This window comes from Nanorana parkeri, unplaced genomic scaffold (assembly GCF_000935625.1).
Source record: "Nanorana parkeri isolate BGI_ZX_2015 unplaced genomic scaffold, ASM93562v1 scaffold1475, whole genome shotgun sequence".
Classification (NCBI taxonomy): domain Eukaryota; kingdom Metazoa; phylum Chordata; class Amphibia; order Anura; family Dicroglossidae; genus Nanorana; species Nanorana parkeri.
Window position 1 is genome coordinate 178,480 of NW_017307743.1, and position 21,078 is coordinate 199,557.

At 43.1% G+C, this 21,078-nt stretch overlaps 1 protein-coding gene across 1 annotated transcript in view; it reads right to left on the minus strand.

The window, feature by feature from the left end:
* Positions 1-21,078, minus strand: part of LOC108798436 (PML-RARA-regulated adapter molecule 1-like) — a 99,982-nt gene that overhangs the window by 77,279 nt on the left and 1,625 nt on the right. The window contains exons 4-5 of the mRNA XM_018570189.1: positions 18,645-18,708; positions 17,200-17,253 (exon numbers count right to left, since the gene is read on the minus strand). Coding sequence (XP_018425691.1) covers positions 17,200-17,253; positions 18,645-18,708 — 118 coding nt within the window. The remainder of the gene's footprint in view (positions 1-17,199; positions 17,254-18,644; positions 18,709-21,078) is intronic.

Sequence of the window (21,078 nt, forward strand, 5' to 3'; positions counted from 1 at the left end):
AAGCAGATCTCTGCTTCATCAGCTTCTTTTGGGGTCCACAGGTGACATTAGGGGTCCTAGAGACCCCTAATGTCTCCGTAAAGAGGACCTGTCAGTGTGCCTTTGCTACTATATAGGGGGATTGTTATCCCCCTATATAATAGCAATAACAATAAGTGCAAAAAAAAAATAAAAAAAAATTAAAGTAACATATAAAAAAGTAAAATAAAATAAAAGTCCCATACAAAAAAAGTGAAAAAACCCCAAATGTTTAACTCCCCCACCCCCACATTTACGCACCTATAAACGTAAATACGCGCCTGGTGCCCCAGCGCGCAAAAAAAAATGACAATTGCGCTACACATGTTACATATCGCCACGAATGTCGCAGTGAGAGCAATCATTTTAGGGCCATCAATCACTGATAACACTAAACTGATGAGCAGTAACAGCTTTTAAAGCGTCGCCTATGGCCAATTTTGGGTATTATGGTTTTTTGAGGTTTCACTCGCGCACGCAATTTTAAGGCTTGACATGTTTGGTGTCTTTTATATTTTACCAAAAAATTGGGTAATAATAAATGTTTTATCATTTAATATAGGGGAAACTATGTTTTTTTAAAAAAATTTCGGTAATTTTTCCTTAATATAGTAAAAAATAAAAACCCCAGTGGTGAATAAATACCACCAAAAAAAATGGTCTGGATGGGAAGGGGGTTTAATACCGTGGATGTCAACTGGTTAATTACTAGATATGCAACCCCACAAAACAATTAATTTAGTTTCGTATTGATTCGGATTTTTATTTACTTTAGTTTTCGGATTTCAGATCTGAAAATTCAATTTGTTTCGTTATTCAGATTTCATATCTGTCTGAATTTTCATTTCGGAACAATCCACTACAGGATGTCACATGACTATGCCTGTAATGCAACCCCCAAGGCCACAAAAAATCTGATTAGCAATAAAACAGTTACATGTACGATTTAGTTTACCTTTGAACGGAAATTCGGACGGATATGATTTTTCATTAAACGAACATTCAAATTTCTTCGCATTCAGATACGTTTGAATTCGGAAATTTGGATGCATCCAAATGTACGAATGTAACAAAATTTGCACGAATATCCATTCAGAACAAAACGAAAATTACATGTGTAACGAGCCCCTGCTCGCTCTGTTCCACTCTCCCGGCACTCCTCTGCTACTATTGGATCAGATGTCAGACCGCACATCTGATTCTTCGATCGTCTGATAATCCGGGATTCGAACTACAGCTATGTGCCGTTCGAATCCAGTTGTGATAGCTCAGAACAAACACCAGCCAGGCTGTATGTAAGTTCCAACAGGGATCTGCTTTATTGAATGCACACACACACACTTTTATACACCACAGTTTGAACACCCCGCCCAAACAACCACTTCCTATTGGTCATGCAAATGAAGGCTTGAAACAGAGTCAGCAGGGATGGGTCCGATAACTTGAAGGGGAGGGCTGATATGGGTAATGACACAGAGAAGTCCCGGGAGATAATTACATTACATAAACAACAAACAGTCAAACATAGAACAATGCCTTCCTTCCAGACCACAGAGCCGTTTGGAGGGGATTAGCCTTAAGACAAACTGTGAACAATGAAACAAACACAGAGTGATTCAAGGGTGGAGGACCCACCACTGTGTAATATAGTCAAGGAAACATGGTTCAGTATTCCAAGGACCATGACAATACTCCCCCCTGGGAAACCGTCCAACAGCCACAGTGGGACCCCAAGCGGGTCAACTCGAGGATGTTGGAAAAGTAGTCTTAAGGTTCCAGGTCCACCTGCCGGGATAATCCATTGTCATTAACATTGGATTTCCAGAGCGATATTGCATTGTGAAATTGGACAGCTGTAGGGCAAGGCTCCCCCGCAACAGCCCTCCATGGGCCCTGGACACCCAGTTAAACCCACAAGGGGGGGTCTCTATAGTCCTAGGTCCATAGTCGCCAGGAAGGAGGCTAGCCCTCAGGCTCCTCCAGCAGCCCCAGTGACAGTTCAGTCCGTCACAACATGTCTATTAATTACCTTCACCAGTGTTAGCCACATATTTCACCATGGCACACTATATGCTCTGCTAGTAAACACCTCAGTTTTCTAACGCACTAAGCACGAGGCATCCTGTGCTTCTATTTTGGAGCACAGCGTGCAACATGACTAATATCGCTGTTCCCTACATGCACCGCAATTGCCCTTGACTCATCCTGAATTTTTGGCTCACTTTTAAAAGTTCTAAGGTAGGACATTCAGTACAACAAGGAGAAGATAAAAACAATTGCAGAATAGACATCAGTTAGGTGCAATGAGCTCAAAGCACCCAATGAACCATTTAATCGTGCTCAGTGTTTGTTACACTTATTGTTTGATTTTTTAACTATAAAGCATTATAAAGCAAGACAAATTACTTGTTGTCATTATTGTACAGTATATATTGTTTACACAGTTTAAAATATTGATTGTTTTGGTTTGCTATAGAAGTTTTTATCATATTTGAGGTCATTAAGAAAAAATGTGCTCACTCAGTAAATTTTCACATTGTGTAAGTAAAAAGGGGAATTTATCAAAATGTGAACAGGCAGAATCTGAAGCAGTTTCCCATTTCGACCAATCAGCTTTTATTTTTTATTTTCAAAGCTCAACTAAACAAACTGAAGAGAGAAGCAAGGCAACTGCTCCAGATTCTGTCTGCTACAGTTTAGATAAATTCCCCCTGTGTGTTTGTTCATAGCAAAGGTACATAATGACAGATTGTAAAATGTACTGTTAAACAATTACACTTTTTTTAAAGCAGTGTAAAAAGGATTGTCTCGGAGCACTGTTTTTTTTTACCAAACCATGTACCTGGTGAATAGCTGTTGTTAAGACAGAAGTAACATCTGTATGTGTAACAAGCACTTACATTTGAATTAGATTGTAAACCTCTGTAAGATTACCTACGTATAAGCTCAATTGTAATGCATTCTTCAAAATTGTTCATTAATTATTTTTCCAGTTAAAGGGGTATTGAATTAAACATGACAGGAAGAGAGCATGTCTAATTGAAGCAACAGAACTTTCACATATGTGCATATCCATTCAAAATATCGGAATAATAAAATCTGTAAGATGGCAAAGGGGTGATTTATTTTTAAACTTAGTTTTTATTTAATTAAGTATGATAGGATAGAAGCCATAATCAAGTGAGGTTAGAGGATGCTGAGATATGTTCAGGTGCATTATATAATTTGTAAAGTGTAACAGGCAAATTAATGTGTTAAGTAAACTTATGTGCACAAGTTGTGGCAGGAAGGACCTCCAGTCATTGTCCCCGTCTGTCATGGGGCCTACTCTGGACTCACCCGAACCCGTTAGAGACGCCTCATCGAGCAGTGCAGATGGGCGAGAGTGGCGGGCTTGTACGACTCACCGTCATCTGGAGCAACTTCGGGATCTTCTTGGAAGAGGACGCTATGGAGGCCGCCGAGTGGGTGGTCGCCATATTGGGGTCCGGCTGCACCGAGCTATCACCTCCCGCCCGCGAGAATAGTTCGAGGAGATCCGTCTGTCGGTGACCTCTACCAGCGGTGAGCATATGTCCAGCAACTGACATGGGGTAAAATCTGCGGTAAATCGTCTTCTATTCCGCCGTCCCGGGGATACTGCACGGAGCTCACGTGATTTGTAAATACAAATCAAGTTGGAGATTGCAGCATCCTGGATAAACCTGAATCAAATGCAAGAAAGGACAGTCCTACAGGTTCTCTTCTACTTCTACAACAAAATATCAAATCATCTTCAGTATACAAACAAAATAACATATATAAAATTGCAATCAAGTAGGTTGTGAAGATCGTGTACATTTTTAAAATCTAATAAGGAAAATATGGTGCACTCAAGCAAAACTCCAAAGATTTGTAGAAAAAAAGTGATCTCCAGTTGTAACAACTTTTTTTTTCCAGGCAAACCCCAGGAATGACTGAAAATTATACCCAGGGAGAGTCTGATGTTATGCAATGAAGAGTGATTTCACCTGATAAAAATCTATGCTTGATGCCATCAGGTGGTCCCAACTCTGAAATCTTTTAGTCAGTGCTAGCAGTATGTGGGGTGGCCCCCAGGATATTGCAGGTTGACTGCCAAGATAAGCTAAATTGTCTATAATACTGACTCCTGCTAAAGCGAAGAATATACAGTACAGATCCGGCAGCAGACACAGACAAGGATCTGTTCTAACTAAATTAACCAATGAAAGAAACACAATCCTCAAATTTCAGTCCTAACCCAGATAGCAAGGATAACTTGCCACAAACTTGTGGCAGGGTTAAATTGTAATGCTTGTTAACTTGCTGCACACATTCCTGGCAAGTTGTAGACTTGCAGAACACTTGCAGCACAAGTTCTAGTTAACACTTTTTGAATGCGTAGCAAATTTGCTTGGCAAGTCTACAGCAAGAGTCCTGCAGGTCTCAGCAAGAGCTCTGCAAGCTCGCTGGTCTGGAGACTTGCAATGCAGACTTGCTGTAATTGTGCAACAAAATTGTGAAGCTTGGCAAGTCTGCAATAGTTTAGCAAGTCATTTTCAAACTTGCAGCTCAATTACTTGCTATCTGAGAAGTCTTTCACTGTGAAGTTGCTGATAAAAACCTGGAATCAGTCATGTTGCAACAAAACAAGGTAAGAAATAAAAGGGGTTTTCTCAAATATGACTGCAAACGTGTAAATACGCTATAAGTCTCAAAGGCATTGAAGAAGGCCTTCCATGTTTAGGTGTACTCCCTTTGAGAAAACGTCTTGAAAGCTAGTAGCATGATAGTAATCATCACTTTTAAGATTGGGCTTTGATAGCCATGCCATTTCAGCCACTGACTTGAGAAGCAGGGTGTAGGATGGACTTTCAGACAGAAGTTCTGCTCATAAAGGAAGCCTTGGGGTGTCTGTGACCAGATGAAATAGATCTTCAATTGGTGGAAACACATATATCGTTGAGTATTGTGTCCAAGGGGCAACCAGAGCATCCAGTGTCTACAAGGATTTCCTGCTTTGTATTGTTCTCTTCATGATTGGATGCCATCAGATCCACACCCGACATTTCCCACCGTTGACAGATCTAATCAAACTACTCCGAATGGAGAGACCATTTTCCTAGATTGAGGCATCAATCTGCCAGTTCTCCACGCCTGGTATGTGGATGGCCAAGAGGGCTGGGACCTAGATTACCACCTAACAAAAGCTGTTTTCCAAAATCTTTGACCAAGCTTCTGTTGCTGGCCTGATGATTTATGCATGTCACCACCGTGCTGTTTTTGCACTGCATCCTTCCCAGGTGGTTAATTTACCTGATTGATTCCTCCAGCGTCCAAAGTACCCACACCTCCCCAGCATGGAGGCTCATATCTGTGATGAGAATATTCCAGTGAAGGAGCATAAACGACCTGCCGTAAGACATAATTGGTGATTAAAGCCACCACAGTATGGATGTGTGAGAACTTACCTCTGTATGCCCTGCGTTCCTTGGATGCATTCCCCCAGCTGTCCACGGATGTTGGATGTCAGCCGCGGATCTCGTCTCAGCGGCCGCTGTTTGTGTCTCCCCCCCCATCGAACTGCTCCTTCTCCTCCCTGCAGTCCTCTGGCTGCTGACACCTGCATGTACACACCCCTTAAAGAGACAGCGCCCGCGTGTACTAGAGTCACTGCACAGCCTAATGAAGACCAGCAGACAGGAAGCTACACCTCCAGGGATGATGTCATTTCAGTGCCAAAAGGTATCAATTTAAATCAAACCAATCAGTCAGTGCTTGGTTATTGCAGTATTTCATAGTGTAGTATTTAGCGTTCTTAGTCCCCCTGTTACTACTGTTATTCTGACCTTTGGCTTGTCTTCTGACCCTGAACCTTTGCTGCCTGCCCTGACCAGTGCTATGTTATTGGATTGAGACTGGGATTTCACTTATGGTTACCTCGCCCACGGACTCTACCTAAACTGGCTACCATAAACATTTCTGTTTGCTTATTCAGAGGTGTCTTTTGTATTGGCGAGTCTCCCTGCATCTGGGTTCCTGACACCAACACCTTCTGACATAATGACCAAGCCTGTATGGAACCCACAGGGATCGTTGAAGCTCTCTCCACCATTACCCAACAACTTACCACGCTCACGCAGGCAGTCCAAGCCCTGCAAGTAATTTACGCTGAACTACAGGCCGAACAAGATAGGCTTCACAATATGATGCAAGGCTTTCCATCCCTCAAAACTACTAACCAGGAGATAACACTTGCCACTGTTAATAATCCTGAAGCCGCTGCTGCTGTGGCCTCTGAGCCCAAGGTTCTCTTACCTGATAAGTTTGTTGGTGACCGGACCCAATACAGCACATTCATAACATCCTGTCAGTTTTCCTCCCGCAGCGCTCGGCCGGTTTTCACTTTCTATCCTCCCCGCTGGAACACAGAGCAGCGCCCAGCGGGGAGGAAAGAAAGCAGGGATGCGTTGCTGTATCGGCAGAAAATGGCATTATTGCTCTCACTGCGACGTTTGAGGCGATATGTAACATGTGCAGCACAATTGTCGTTTTTCGCACGTAGGCGCTCCAACACGTGTGTATCTGGGGGGCGGGGGACTTAAACATTTTTTTCAAATGTTTTAAATTTTTTTAATGTTACTTTAATTTTTAAACACTTTTTTTGTGTGTACAATAACCCGATTGGTATTGCATAGGGGGCTAACAAGCACCCTGTGTAATAGCAGATATGGAGGCATCAGGGGTCTTTTAGACCCCTAATGTCACCTAGAGACCCCAAACAAGCTGAGGAATCAGAGATCTCCCAGTCGCCGCTGCAGGCAGGGGGAGAGCCACACGGTACATTCCATTAAAGTAAATTTTTCCCCCTCCCACCCCAATGCTGCGGGTCTCCGATCCAGCACTGACTCCTCTGTCCTTGCTGGCACTTCCTGTCCCACGGTGTCTGCATGCGGGTGCACGCGTCCATAGACTTACCTTGTGTCTCTCCTTGTCTCCCGGCCGAAAATCCAAACTGCGCATGCGCCCACCGCAAGATGATTTGCGGCCGCCCGAGCAGTTTAGGATTTTCAGACGGGAGCGCGCGGCAAAGACGGGGTAAGTTTAAACCGCTGTTAGAGCTTTTTTCCCCTCAACTTTTTGCACATATCTAGCTTGCTAGCCGTAGATATATATGCAAAAAAGCCAGAGGGTTTAATAACCCTTTAATACTCACCTGATGCATGGAACGACCGACAAGTGCAGACTCCCGTCTCTCAGGCTGTCATTATATGCATAAAGAGCGTGTCGGTAACTATTTAAACTGGCGCGCTGTGTGCATCTTCTGAGAAGATACACTATTAGCGTAGCGGGGAATCCGGCTGCGCATTTTGCATCGCTCCCGCTACCCTAATAGCATATCTTCTCAGAAGGTGTAAATAGTAACCGGCACGCTCTGTATGCATATAATGACAGCATGAGAGCCGGGACGCTGCGCTTGTCGGTGGATCAGATCAGGTGAGTATTAAAAAAATGTTTTATTTTATGTTCCCGGGCCATTTAAAAATGTCCCGGGAACATAAAATAATAAAACATTTACAATTTTATTAATGTCACCTTACCTTAGCCTGGTGGTCAGTGGGGCTCCCTGGACCCTGGTTGTGGGGGTCTGTTGTGGCCGCAGCTTCTCCATCCCTCTGTCGCCTTTCTGCACATTCAACACTCCCGGACAGCAGCGTAGCGAGGGGCGCAGTGACCGTGCGGCCGTCACCGCAGCTCCCAGTCAGCCCGCCAGCATCAGACCCGGCTCTCTAATCGGCCACCGCTCGCTCCTGAAGTGGGTCCTCTCGGATCAGGGGCTGGGGGCCCGCCGATACGGATCCCGTGCTATCCGGTGGCCGGCAACTGTGCTGGGCCCCCCAAGGCTGAGGCCCTGGTGTGCCCGCACTGGCAGTAGTTCCGCCACAGTATGCACTGTTATGTCACTTATGACAGGAGAACCACAAACCTGGGCCCACTATTTGCTTCACACGCATAATCTCCTCATAAACACCTGGGACTCCTTTCTTCGAGCAATGGACAGTTTATATGATGACCCACATAAAAAATTTACTGCCACCAACTCTCTGAGAGCTCTCAAACAAGGGAAAAGAAAGGCGGAAGAGTATTGACAGATTTTCATCGTCTAGATTGTGCCTGGAATGAACCGTCGTTTATGTGAAAGACGTTATGAAAGAATGTCTTCCCCTTGCCTCTTTTCTACATCCTCTATCACAAGTGTCCCTCCTGTCGCAGATGAATCCACTGAAAAGCCAATGCTAATTGGTTTGATAATAGGCCCACTTACAGCAGCTGAGAAAGCACGAAGAAGGGCTAGTGGACTCTGTACTGCGGCAAACCAGGACATCAAGTCCAGGAGTGCAGGTCCAAGCCTTCCCCTGGTGGAGGTAAGAGGACGACTTCTCCCCTTATGAACATAGCCTTAGTTCTGTGACAGCGGCTCCCTCCTCCGCTGCCCCACGGCTGAAGTGCTTCTTTCACTTTTCCTCGGATCCTCCTGCTACCTCTGCCCGAATCCCCATGTGCAACGTCGGCCACAGGAGCATCACGGGAGGACAGGACGCCGGGGCCTCTAGGACGCATTGGAATGTAAGCCTGCTGACTCCCTGTGTTCAGGGGCGGGAGGGGGAGGGGGCCCACAGTGCGATCGCCCACACCCGGAACGCAGGCACATTAGTGCCTGCATTCCGGTCCAGTGCGATCTGCAAAAATAGTGCTTGCAGCATTTTTGCGGATCGCACTGCACTTGAACGCAGGCACTAATGTGCCTGGGTTCCGGGTGAAGGCGATCGCACGGTGTGCGAGGGGCCTGCCTGCGGTGCCTAGCTGCTGTGCCATTGACTTCAATGCACCGCTACGCCCCCTCCTGCCCCTGAATGCAGGTGTTTTTTCGCTGGTAGATCTCATTGAGCTCGTCATTTGAAAAGTAGATCTCCGGACAAAAAATTGTGGGCGCCCTTGATCTAGATGATATACTAATCTACTCGGCCACCTTAAATGAACATAGAAGACATGTATTACATAATCTGCGAGAGCATAACCTATATGCGCAGCTAGAGAAGTGCGTTATTGAAACTCAAACTGTGGAGTTCCTAGGCTATATAATTTCTCCAGGACACATACAAATGGACCGCAAAAAAGTAGACCTGGCCTGTTCAAATGACTAAGAAAGGTAGTTTCCTTGGCTTCTACAATTTTTACCAGCGTTTTGTAAAAAATGCCTGAAGGGTGGTACAGCCTATAACCGCTTTAACAAAGAAAGAAAAGAAGTTCCAATTGACTCCTGAAGCCCAAAAGGCTTTCGATGTATTAAAAACACTATGTTCATCTGCTCCCCTATAAGTCCTTGTCACAAAGAGCAGGAACAAAGGATGACCTACATCCAGTGGCTATCTTTTCACGTATTTCTCATCTGCTGAAAAGAACAATGATGTAGCTGATAGAGAGCTGTTGGCAATAAAAATGGCCCTGGAAGAGTGGTGGCATTTATTAGAGGCAGCCCTATACCCGATCATCGTATATACTGATCACCCTAACCTGGAGTATTTGCAGGAAGCTCGTCGTCTACGACCGAGACAGACTAGATGGGCCTTATTCTTCTCCCGATTTAATCTACTGATTACTTACCCGTTCCAAACATGGCAAGGCAGACGCCCTCTCTAGAATGCCTGCTGAATCGCCCAGAATGCCACTAGAACCGCAGACAATACTCCCTAAGCACTTATTTCTAGCGAATACGTCGGAATACGTACTTCTCGGATTAAATCAAGAATTATACAACAGACATTCCTCGTACAAACATATTACCCCAGATGGAAAAAAAAGACCGATACCTATTTTACCACAACAGAGTGGTGGTTCCTTCTGAGTTAGCACATAAAGTGTTGGAAATATGCCATGACTCTCTGCTAGCTGGCCATGGTGGAGTACACAAAACTAAAGATCTAGTACAAAGGACTTTCTGGTGGTCCCATATGGAACGTGATATTAACGACTACGTCTCAGCCTGTCCTATATGCATTAGGAATAAAGACTCATGCGCCCATCCACAGGGCTTGTTACAACCACTGCCAGTACCATCAAGAGCCTGGGCAGACATATCCATAGACTTTAGAGTGGAATTACTTATTGCACAAGGTCATAATACCATCATCGTGGTGGTGGATCGTTTTACTACAATGTCATAGCCAAACAGACTGCTCTGATGTTTATACAAGAAGTGTTTCCGACTCCATGGACTCCCTGAATCCATAGTAAGTGACCGGGGGAGTCAATTTACTTCCAAATTTTGCGGAGCGTTCTGTAAGGAGTTGAACATACAACGCTATCTTTTCACTGCCTTTCATCCTCAGTCGAACAGCCAAAGTGAATGACCTAATCAAACCCTTGAACAGTATCTGCGCTGTTATATCTCTTATCTCCAAGATGGTTGGTACGTTCACTTGCCTTTAGCCGAATTTACATACAACAATCAGATACACCGCTCAATGAACATGTCTCCATTCTTTGGTAACTATGGTTATTATCCCCTCGATGTTACCCAGTTCCCCCTCATATCGTATGCTCAGTTCCTGGGGTCGAGGACCATGTCAAGAATATTACCCGCACTGCTTCATCGTTGAAGAAGACATTGACTCATGCCCAGGAGAGGTACAAAAAATATTATGATCGTGCTCATAGTTCTTCCCCCTAGTACAAAGTAGGCGACAAAGTATGGCTTTCAACCAAGTTCCTAAAACTATCCTGCCCTTCCAAGAAGCTCGGTCCTAGATTGATAGGACCTTTTCCTATTGTACATGTCATCTCACCACTGGCAATGAAGTTACATCTCCCTGATTCCTACAGTATCAGTATCAGTACTGTATTTGATGTATCTTTACTAAAACCACTTGTCCCTGACGTGTTCTCCTCCAGATCTTTTTCAGTTCAACTGGGTCCTATAGGTGTTGATGATGAAGAGGAGTATGAGGTCCAAGAAATATTGGATTCTAGATTTTGTAAGAACACTGTTGAATACCTCATCAAATGGCAGGGATATGGTTCTGAGGAAAATCCATGGGTACCAGCTGATGATGTTCATGCTCCTGCCAAAGTGAGGGCCTTTCATCGGCGCATCCTCACAAACCAAAAGCTATTCATCCCCACGTCCCAGGGGAGGCACTGTGGGAACTTACCTCTAAACAGAGCCAGCGGTGGAAACAATCATGCTTGAGAAGGACAAAAGTTTGTTTTCTGTCGAATCCTCAGCATGCAGAATCTGTGGCCAATATCACCTTCACCTAGTTAAGGCCAGGCACTGGTGGGCCCACCCAGGGTGGATAAGACTACTTCTTAACAGAGGATAGATAGTGGAAAACCACATAAGGATGGAAAAAAAACCTGTCAAGTTGCCACCCCTCTATGGACAAAAGATCATCAAATTGTTTATAATTCTGGAAAACCGAGTGCCGAAGCCTGTGGGAACCCAGAATGGGAACGGTCTTCAGCATTTACATGTATGTAAACCTTAAACCTGTTTTTTAGTACGTTTCGCACTGTATACAGTTTTCTGAAACAAATATTTTTTTATGAATCTGTTGCGGTTTATTACCTGGCAATCCAGCCAGCGGATAGCCCAGAGGAGGATCTGCAAAATTGGTAAGAATACACACAGGACACACATAAAGGCAAAATACACTGGCTCCACTCTTTCTGGTGTTAGACATGTTGCCGAAATTAGGAAACTGTCTCAAAGGAGGTTACAGACGGTACCCCCTTAAGAGTCTTACCACAAACCACCATTTAACCGCAAACTCTTCACCTGGGCCCTTGCTGTACCAAAGGGATACAAAAGGCAGACCTTTGCTCCTTGGGGAGGCACTAGCTTTCCAGGCTGTATAGGTATCCACTAGGGCTGCAAAAACAAATCAACTTAATCGATGATAATCGATAATGATAATTGTTGTCAACAATTCTCATTAATGATTAGTTGATTGTTCGATTAGTTGTTTCATGGGCTCTGTGTCGCCTCTGATCTTGGCTGCTTCCAGGCGTGATGGTTGGGGACGCAAACCCCTGCAGCCTGTGCTCAGGGTTGAGGAGAGCTCCAAAACTCACTCTCCCGCCCCCCGCCGTCACTGCTCTGCTTCCCTGTTCTCTTCTATGCTGGGAGCCCCTGCATGCTGTGGTCTGTGTGTGCAGCTGGTGCCCAGCGGGTAGGGGAGAACAATATGCCGCTGCAATTCCCCATTGCCCCACTTCTGCACCGGTGCCTCTGCTGGTCATCTCCGCTGCTCTTCCCCGTGTCCACACTGCTCCTCCGTGTCCACGCTGCTCGTTCCGGCTGCTCCTTCCCATGTCCTCGCCGCTCCTCAGTGCCCCCTCTTACGACTTGCTCCCATCCGGTGGCTGGGACCAATAGGCAGCCTCGTATTGGCTATTTTTAATTTGTGTAGCCAATAGCAGGCTGGCTATTCTACCCGCCCACTGCCTGCTGTCAATCAGCAGAGGAGGAACTTTCAGAGTGAGAGCAATAATTATCCGGGCCAATATTCATGGATAACTCTAAACTGATGACTGGGCTTTTATATTTTTATACATATCTATAATTTTATATATAATTGTATTTCTTTTTATTTTTGTGTTATTTAAAAAAAGTTTGGCTATTTTATTATATTGGCTTGGAGTTTTTCAATTCAGATTATTTTAAATCCATGAAACTAATTAAAATGTCTAATATAATACAAACAGCTATAAAAAAAACGTGAGAAAAAATGTTTTGGTCTCAGCCTGACAAATTCTCCTGCAGGATGTGCATTGCAGTGCCATTCATTTCAGTGGCACCCCAAACACGCCTCCCACCCGAGGTGTGATTGCCTGCCCTGAAATGTGTGGTGCGATTGCAAAAAAATGTGCAGTTTTTTATTCTGAAGTAAACCTGCATTTGTATATTTTATTTTAAATGAAAGATTATTTTATCCGATTAATTGTAAAAATAATCGGCCAACTAATCGATTATGAATATAATCGTTAGTTGCAGTCCTAGTATCCACTGAGAAATGGCAATGGGGAATAGCAGAAAGAAGAGATCCACATTGCCCAGTAAAGCCGTTGTGCAGTAAGCCCTGTCCACTTCCTGTAAGTAAAAGTAGGGCTGCAACTAACGATTATTTTCATAATCAATTAGTTGGCCGATTATTTTTTTGATCGGATTAAAAAAATACCATCTTCTATTTAAAATAAAATACACAAATGGAGTGTTACAAAGCTTACTTCAGAATAAAACGGTATGCACATTTTTTGCACTCGCACTGGAACACAAAGCATTGCAGTACCACACATTCCATTGCAGGTGATCACACTGGGGGCGGGAGGGGCGTTTGGGATGCCATTGAAATTAATGGCACCACAACGCACATCCCAGAGCAGAATTTTCAGGCCGAAACTAAAAATTACGCTTGCCACATACATATACAGTATATATATTTATATTTTTTATAAAAAATTTTATAAAAGGTTTTATATTAATTTAGAGTTAGCCATGAATATTGGCCCAAGAATTATTGCTCTCACTTCAGCGCACACGGCGATACCTAACATGTGTTCTATGTAGGTGCACCCAACTTGTGTTTCCGTTTAAATGCGCGCGTTCGCGTTACCTCATTGCTATCACATGAGGGAACTCACAAGCCCCCTATGTGATAGCACATTGGAGATGACAGGTTCTCTTATGGGTGAATTAGGGGTCTTTTAGACCCCTAATGTCACCTTTTACTCTTGCCTTCTCCTAACTTCTCCTTCACTTCTCTTGCCTTCTCCTAACTCTTCACCTTTTGTGAATAACCCTGTTAAAGCTAAACTGAGGTTGTGCTGTACATGCCACTGTGGATATAGCCACTAGATGGGGCTGTGCCCTTTATATAGCCATACTTAAAGATTGAATTGCTCTGCTATCCTTTCTTATTAATTAATCCAGCAGCCACAGTTCATAAACTGCATAAAACAACTCAGTAACAGCAATGCATATAACAAAAACTGCATCGAATCACACAGAGCAGACATTCTTCGTCTGCTCTAGGGGCTCTATGGTGAGCTCCTATGCCGTGGTCACCCCGAAAACCACGGCGGGGGAGGGGGGGCAGACTCGATCACCGCCGCCGCTCGATTCTGATTAGATCACTTAGCTCCCACTGTACATTTAGCTCTGCTTCAGCAGGGCTAAATGTACAAAAAACTACTCGCGTTACCCATATCTTCAAAGTAACAACAAAGGAACTTTTAGAAATGCCTATTAATGACTAGTGATGGGCTCCTTTCCCTGAGATCTCATGAGATTACAGATGAAATCTCCCAGCAATACTCTCCTGATGTAATCTTCCCAGGATGCAATGCTTGGGCATGATTACATAAGCTTACCCATATCTTCAAAGTAACAACAAAGGCACTTTTAGAAATGCCTATTAATGACTAGTGATGGGCTCGATGTTCGAGTCAAATGTGAGTTCGACTCGAACATCGGCAGTTCCTGTGTTCGGCGAACACACAAACTTTCAGGATGTTCAGTGGGCTGTTCGTCCGACGAGCGCCCCACAAGGCACTGCGCCTTGTGAAGCCCTGATTGGCTAAAACCTTGCATCTGACCACAGGTCAGGTGCAAGACTTTGCCCAATCAGGGCCCAGTAGTCTGTAAGAGCCATGATTGGGCAAAGTCATGATGGCTTTGCCCAGTCATGGCTCACCTGTCAGATGCCGTACAACTGTAAAGAGTAGGGTGGAGCTAGCTGTCACCAATAGCTCTGCCCAATTGTTTATATGTTGCCGGCATCTGTCAAAATGTGTGTTCGTCGTGCGCGGACGGGTCGGTGGTCGTCGTTTTTGAAAAAAAAAATTTATTGTTTTATTTTTTATTTTGTTGCGTCATCGCCGCTTGGACATCGCTGGGCGTTGTGATGGACGCTGGATTACGTCGGTAGATAGATTTTTTTTTTTTAAATAAAAGACTGTCAAAAACTTCTTTTGTTTTTTTCCAAATAAAGGATTTTTTCAAAAGTCTGGCCTCTTTTTTACAATCTTATTTAACCCTTTAGTGAATGGGTAGGGGTACAAGTACCCCTTACTCATTCACAAGGGGGGGGCAAATCTGGATGCCCCTGGAAAGCACCCCGGTATCGCAGGGAGGGGGCCGGGCGCTCGCTTATCACACCTTTCCTGCCCTGCCAGGCCTGTGCTAGGATTAAGGGTCTGGTAGGGAATTTTAGGGGAGACCCCACGTCTTTTTTTTACAAAAAGGGTGGGGTTTCTCAAAATTCCTACCAGACCTTAAGGGGCTGGTATGACTTTGAGGGGGAACCCCACACACTTTTTTTTTTTTTTTAAATGGGGTCCCTCCTAACATTCCTACCAGACCTAAAGGGTCTGGTATGGTTTGGGAGTGGGAACCACATGTTTTTTTTTTCAAAAAAAAATGTAGTGTATTTTCTTTACAAATGTCAATTTTGCTGCAGCAGGTTCTATACATTGTACAGATGTGCCACTTTACAGGCAGCTTAAGAAGACCCCCAGGCACGATATTTAAAGACATTTTTAATTCTTATTGTTTCACTTTAAGTGATGTTAAAATCACTGCCACTATTTTTGCAGATTGCTCTGGACCGAAATGCAGGCACTAATGTGCCTGCAGTGCCTGCGTTCCGGGTGCAGGCACTGCGCACGGTGGGGCATGGCTGCGGTGGCATTGACTTCAATACAACCCCACACCCCCTCCCGCCCCTGAACGCAGGGAGTCGGCCGGCTTACATTCCAGTGTGTTCTAGAGGCCCCGGCGTCATGTCCTCCCGCGGTGCTTTTGTGGCTGACTTTGCACACGGGGAGAAAATAGAAAAAGAAATTGGAGGACACAAAGTCCTAAATCTCTTTTTCTGCAGCCTCTGTTCTAAATGAATGGAAAGCACAGAGGCGTCCCATTCATTCAGAAGATATTTTACTATCATGCAGTTTCTGAATGGGGAGGAGCCTCTGTACAGAGTGCTCCTCCCCATTCAGAAACTTAAAAATAAACAGGAAGTGATGTAAATCACATCCTGTTCATTCATAACTGGGGACAGATAGTACTATGTGTCCCCAGTTATTTACAAACACTGGAGTGATCAGCTTACAGATGGGGATCCAGAGGAGAAGACCCACGGGCAGGAGGAGAGGACATCACCGTCTAGCAGTGATCTCTACGTGATCGACTGGTAGATCGCAATCGATCTTAGGGGCACCCCTGGTGCTATCAGTAGCTGGGATCTAACATATACAGTATAATTCACAGCCCCTACTTTCAACATAGTTGCATGAATGTGCACTTTTCTGTTCACAAGGAAGCAGGTAGATTTTTTTTAATTAAACAGCAGAGTATGTAATTAACAAGAGCAAAGTATTGCCATATTGTGGAAACAAATATAGACAACTGTATTTGATTGGCACTCAAAAGTAGATATAGTATTCAGTTTAGTTTAGCATTTACATTTTCTGTTTAGAGTAGTGTGTGATCTATGGCACACAAGTTATCTTTGCTTGGCTTCTCACACTACCGTAACAGTACTTATGTTTTGCGTTTAAAAATTTAAAAATATATTATATAAAAAAGTATAGACAATTTACACCACTGCTTTTATAAACTATTAAAAATGTTCCATAGCCATTGTAGATACTAAAAGAAAAGTAAAACGGAAACGGTAAATCCTACATTATGATAAACATGTATGTTATTTAAAAGTACAAAGCAAATTAGAAGAACTTAGAAGTGTAAAGTGCTTTTTTCACTTCACTTTATTTTTTATGTGAATTTAGAAAAATTGCAAATATCCATATTCAGGCTGCTTCATAATTGGAGATTGAACAAAATCGTTTTTTTGTGTGCATCAGATAAAATATAGACCTGTGGCTAGTATGATTTGTTGGCATGTTTATTTAATTTTAAAAACAATTTTTATGTGTCATTCTGCATATTTATTGTTCCATTGTAAATCGTGGACATCATATAATTAATCATGCTTATATTTCACCCCTCAAAAGGAAATTATTTATTGTTATCAACAACCTTTCAAAATCAGTTCCAACAAAAGTTACACTGTGAGTCAATTATTAAACAAATAAACTGAAGGTAAACACCATTTATACCTTATTTGTTTGGAATTTCTTTGGAACAATCTTGTAGTATAACCACTTTGAAATCTTCATTTCAGCAAAGAAGACACGAAAAGGAATAATAATAGATTATACGTTATTACATTACAGATCAAATTACAGAATTAAAGTATATGTCTTATATAAATTATTGCTAAATAAAACTAAAAGCAATTGTTACAACAAAAAGCAATCATGAACTCAAGGAGTTCAACAACTGCAGTGATGAAGTGTAAGGCTGGCCATAGACTGATCTATTTCTTTTGTTCAAACCACAGGCTGAATGGAAAAAATAGACCTGATTCCTCTATCAACATTAACAGCTTGTTGATCATGGAAACCCGCTGTTTACATACAGTGGCTGCCGTCACCTGTCAGAATACACGACCAGAGTGGGCACCTCATTGGCTGCTGGCTCTAATCGATCAAAGATTTTCCGACCGGCGACTTCGATCAGCTGATCGAGGAATGTTGATTGAAAGGGTGCCAACAGCGACACACACTGTGCGAATTTAGGCCGGTTCCTCAAAAAATGTCCGAAATTTGAACAGTGTATGGGCACCTTAAGGCCCCTTTCACGCGGGCTGATCAGGAAAGAAGTGCACGGATCCTCTCCTGATCAGAGCAGTACAGAGCAGATGTCACCGCCGTGAAATCCATGTCTGTACAGTTTTTTGCTCCATCACAAAAAACTGCATTTACCAGACCCCATGCCAGTCTATGTGGAATCTGATGTAAACTGACATGTACAGCTTACATTTGGCACGATACGGTCCAGTGAAACGGAACACTATTCCGTTTGTTTTTCTGGACCTTGTCAGAGGCAGGGTTAACCGGGTGTGAACGGATCCTCGTCCGTTTACACGCCGCTGCCCCAAGACTTGCATATGGCATAGCTCGGGTCCACCGGAAAAACTGACAGCGGCCATGTGAAAGGGGCCTAAAGCTATGGGCAGCCGTATGTAAAAGGACGTCCGCCTGTTTACAACTGGTTACCCCCACCTCCGGATGGGTCTGGAAAAATGCCGGAACGAATCGTGCCGGATCAGGGGTAATCTGATTTAAACGGACATATGTCCATTTAATTCCGATTCCACATAGACTGGCATGGGGTCCGGTAATTGCAGTTTTTACCTCCATTGCAATATGGAGGAAAACACTGCTCGGCACAGATGTCACCGCAATGTGATCAGCCCACATGAAGGGGGCCTAAAATGCAGTAACCCACAGGAAATGTACTTTTCACCAGTTTAGTTGTCAGATTAGTGAAAGAGGATACCAGATTGGTTGTTTTGGGATACTACACAATACACGCTACTCTACTTTCTTAAATAAACTCTTCTTTAAGAAAAAGAAAGACAAAGAACATAACAAATAACAAAGAACATAACTCACATTCACAAGTTCACACTCACACACAAGGATATTGGAACCAGTACCTTGCTTTGGCTGGCATAGCAGGAAATGTATTTGATATGAGCTCGGTATCATCATAAACATCATCTGCAATGCAGAATAAATATCAATAATTAAATTTTAGATAAGTAATGGCTACAAACACGCATAAATCTGTCTATGGAGTTGCTAACACAATATTGTAATAGTGACAGTAAACTTTCAAAAGGCCATAAATGCAGTGTCCAAGATTTCTAGATCTTGCTGGATCTCTTTATCCAGTAACATATGTGTTAAAGTGAACTTGCAATATAATACGTTTCCACTCATGAACTGTTATAATAATCCACTTATGTCTCAGACATTGTTTGCTTTTTCTTATTACTGTATTCTCTTACACACAGTGTAAAGCTGGCCATACATTATGTGAATTTCATCAGAACTGGTTAAAATTTGTACACCCGATCAGCTCATCAAAAGAAAAGCTTCGTATCAACAGAGCTGACAGCTAACAAGCTTTCCGACTGTTCGGGTATTCTGAAACAGCAGTGGATTCCGCCATCAATGCTTATAAGCGTTGATGGAGGAATCTGTTCTATTTTTTTGATCAGCCCACAGGTCAAGCAAAAAAAAAAATAGAACAGTGTATGGCCAGCTTAAGGGCCAGGCTAAATATAAGACTGTAAGGCTGGCCATACTCTTGTACATTTCTATCATTTAGCCCACTAGAAAATGCAGTTTTCTATGTTGAAAACTGCTGCAATCCCTTTGTTAATTAGGCATGGAACATGTGCCAGTTTCTGTTTTACTCTGAAATAGAAATTGGTGCAGGTGGCACACATACACCTGAAACAGGTCTATCTGCCTTGTTAATGTGGCACAAGCCACTCGCACCAGTTTGCTACGCTTTGTTTAAAGCTTTGTTTATTCCCCCAGAGACTCTGGACTGGCTGTGCAAAAAGAAGTTAAGAAAGTAAGTGAAGTAAATAAGACTCACAAGACCCACAGTGAAGTAAATATGTCACAATAAAGAAAGTCACAATTACTGCTTTGTAAATCTTTCCCTTCCCTTCTCTGTGACACACACATTTAGAGGCCGATTTCTAAAGGTAATGAAAATATTCACACAATAAATTGTGTAAATATTCACTTCAAAAATCAATGTGCAGATGAAATAAGTAAACAGGAATTTGCTTTTCCCATGATTGTATAATTGAAGTAAATCTTCACATAATTTACTGTGTAAATTTTCATAACTCCATTAGTAAATCAGACCTGTTAGTGTCCAGGCAGACAACTCAAAGTCAAGGCTGACACATACATATACACAGTTACAGGGCAGCCAGACACAGAATATACAGCTGCGTACACACGGTGAACAGGGCATGCACATTTCCCAGACAAAAAACAGCAAAATATTATAGAGACTGCATACACAGTATTTAAGCACTTCTAGTTGAACAAGAGGGGCAACAGTCAGCTTTAAATGTAAACATTTACTTTAGAGTTTATTTATTTCACATAAAAAACACAGCAAAATATTATACTGACTCCATATACACTGGCAGGCATTTGAACAGGAGAGACACCAGGCAGCTTTTCATAATAAAAAAAATAAACAATACAGCATATTATAGAGTACCTATTTCAGAAAGACAATAGCAGTGAAATAGACCACAAACTAGGAGACAAAAAGCATGGGTTACCCTGCAGGAAACACTATAAATTTTGCAGTGGAGGACCAGCTGTGGAAATATTATTAACATTTTGAAATTATGTGTGGCATCTTTGCAATGCCAGAGCTACAGAATAGGGCAGGACGAGACGGCTATGGTGGCAGGCCAGCATTGGTGGAAAATCCTGTGACCCTTAAACACTAAAACTCAAAGCTATATATTTTTTTCACCTATTGGAAACTTAAAAAATATATAAAAACATGAAAAAAATAAAAAAAAGAAGTTGTTGCTGACAGACACAAAAAGGTAGTCCTAAAAGGGGCAGTTGGGTCTATGCACTGTGCATAATAAGGGTGGTACACAATATTATGTAACCCACCACAATGCAATTCACAGTAACGTAGCACATTACAACAGTGGGTACAGGGGGAGTAAACTACATACTATGTAACCCACCACACTGCAATTTACTGTAATATAGAAAAATATAGCACTATATACAGCACTCTACAGCTCTGTATATAGCAATGTATAGCAGGGATGTGCGGCCAGGGGAGGCAGGTGAGGCAGAGCCTCACCTAGAATTATGAAGGAAAAAGCTGTCAGCTTCATCTCTGAAGCTGACAGCTTTTTCTCCATTCAGATTGGCATCTAACATGTTACAGAGCAGGGAGATCCTCCCCGTTTTGTGTGACCTGTCATGTACCGAGCGCCTCAGCAGTGAGGAGCAAGTGAGGGACAGGGAGGCTCCTCCCTTCCTCCTTTACACTAGCTTGGGTACGAATTGGGGGCGGGGAGGTTT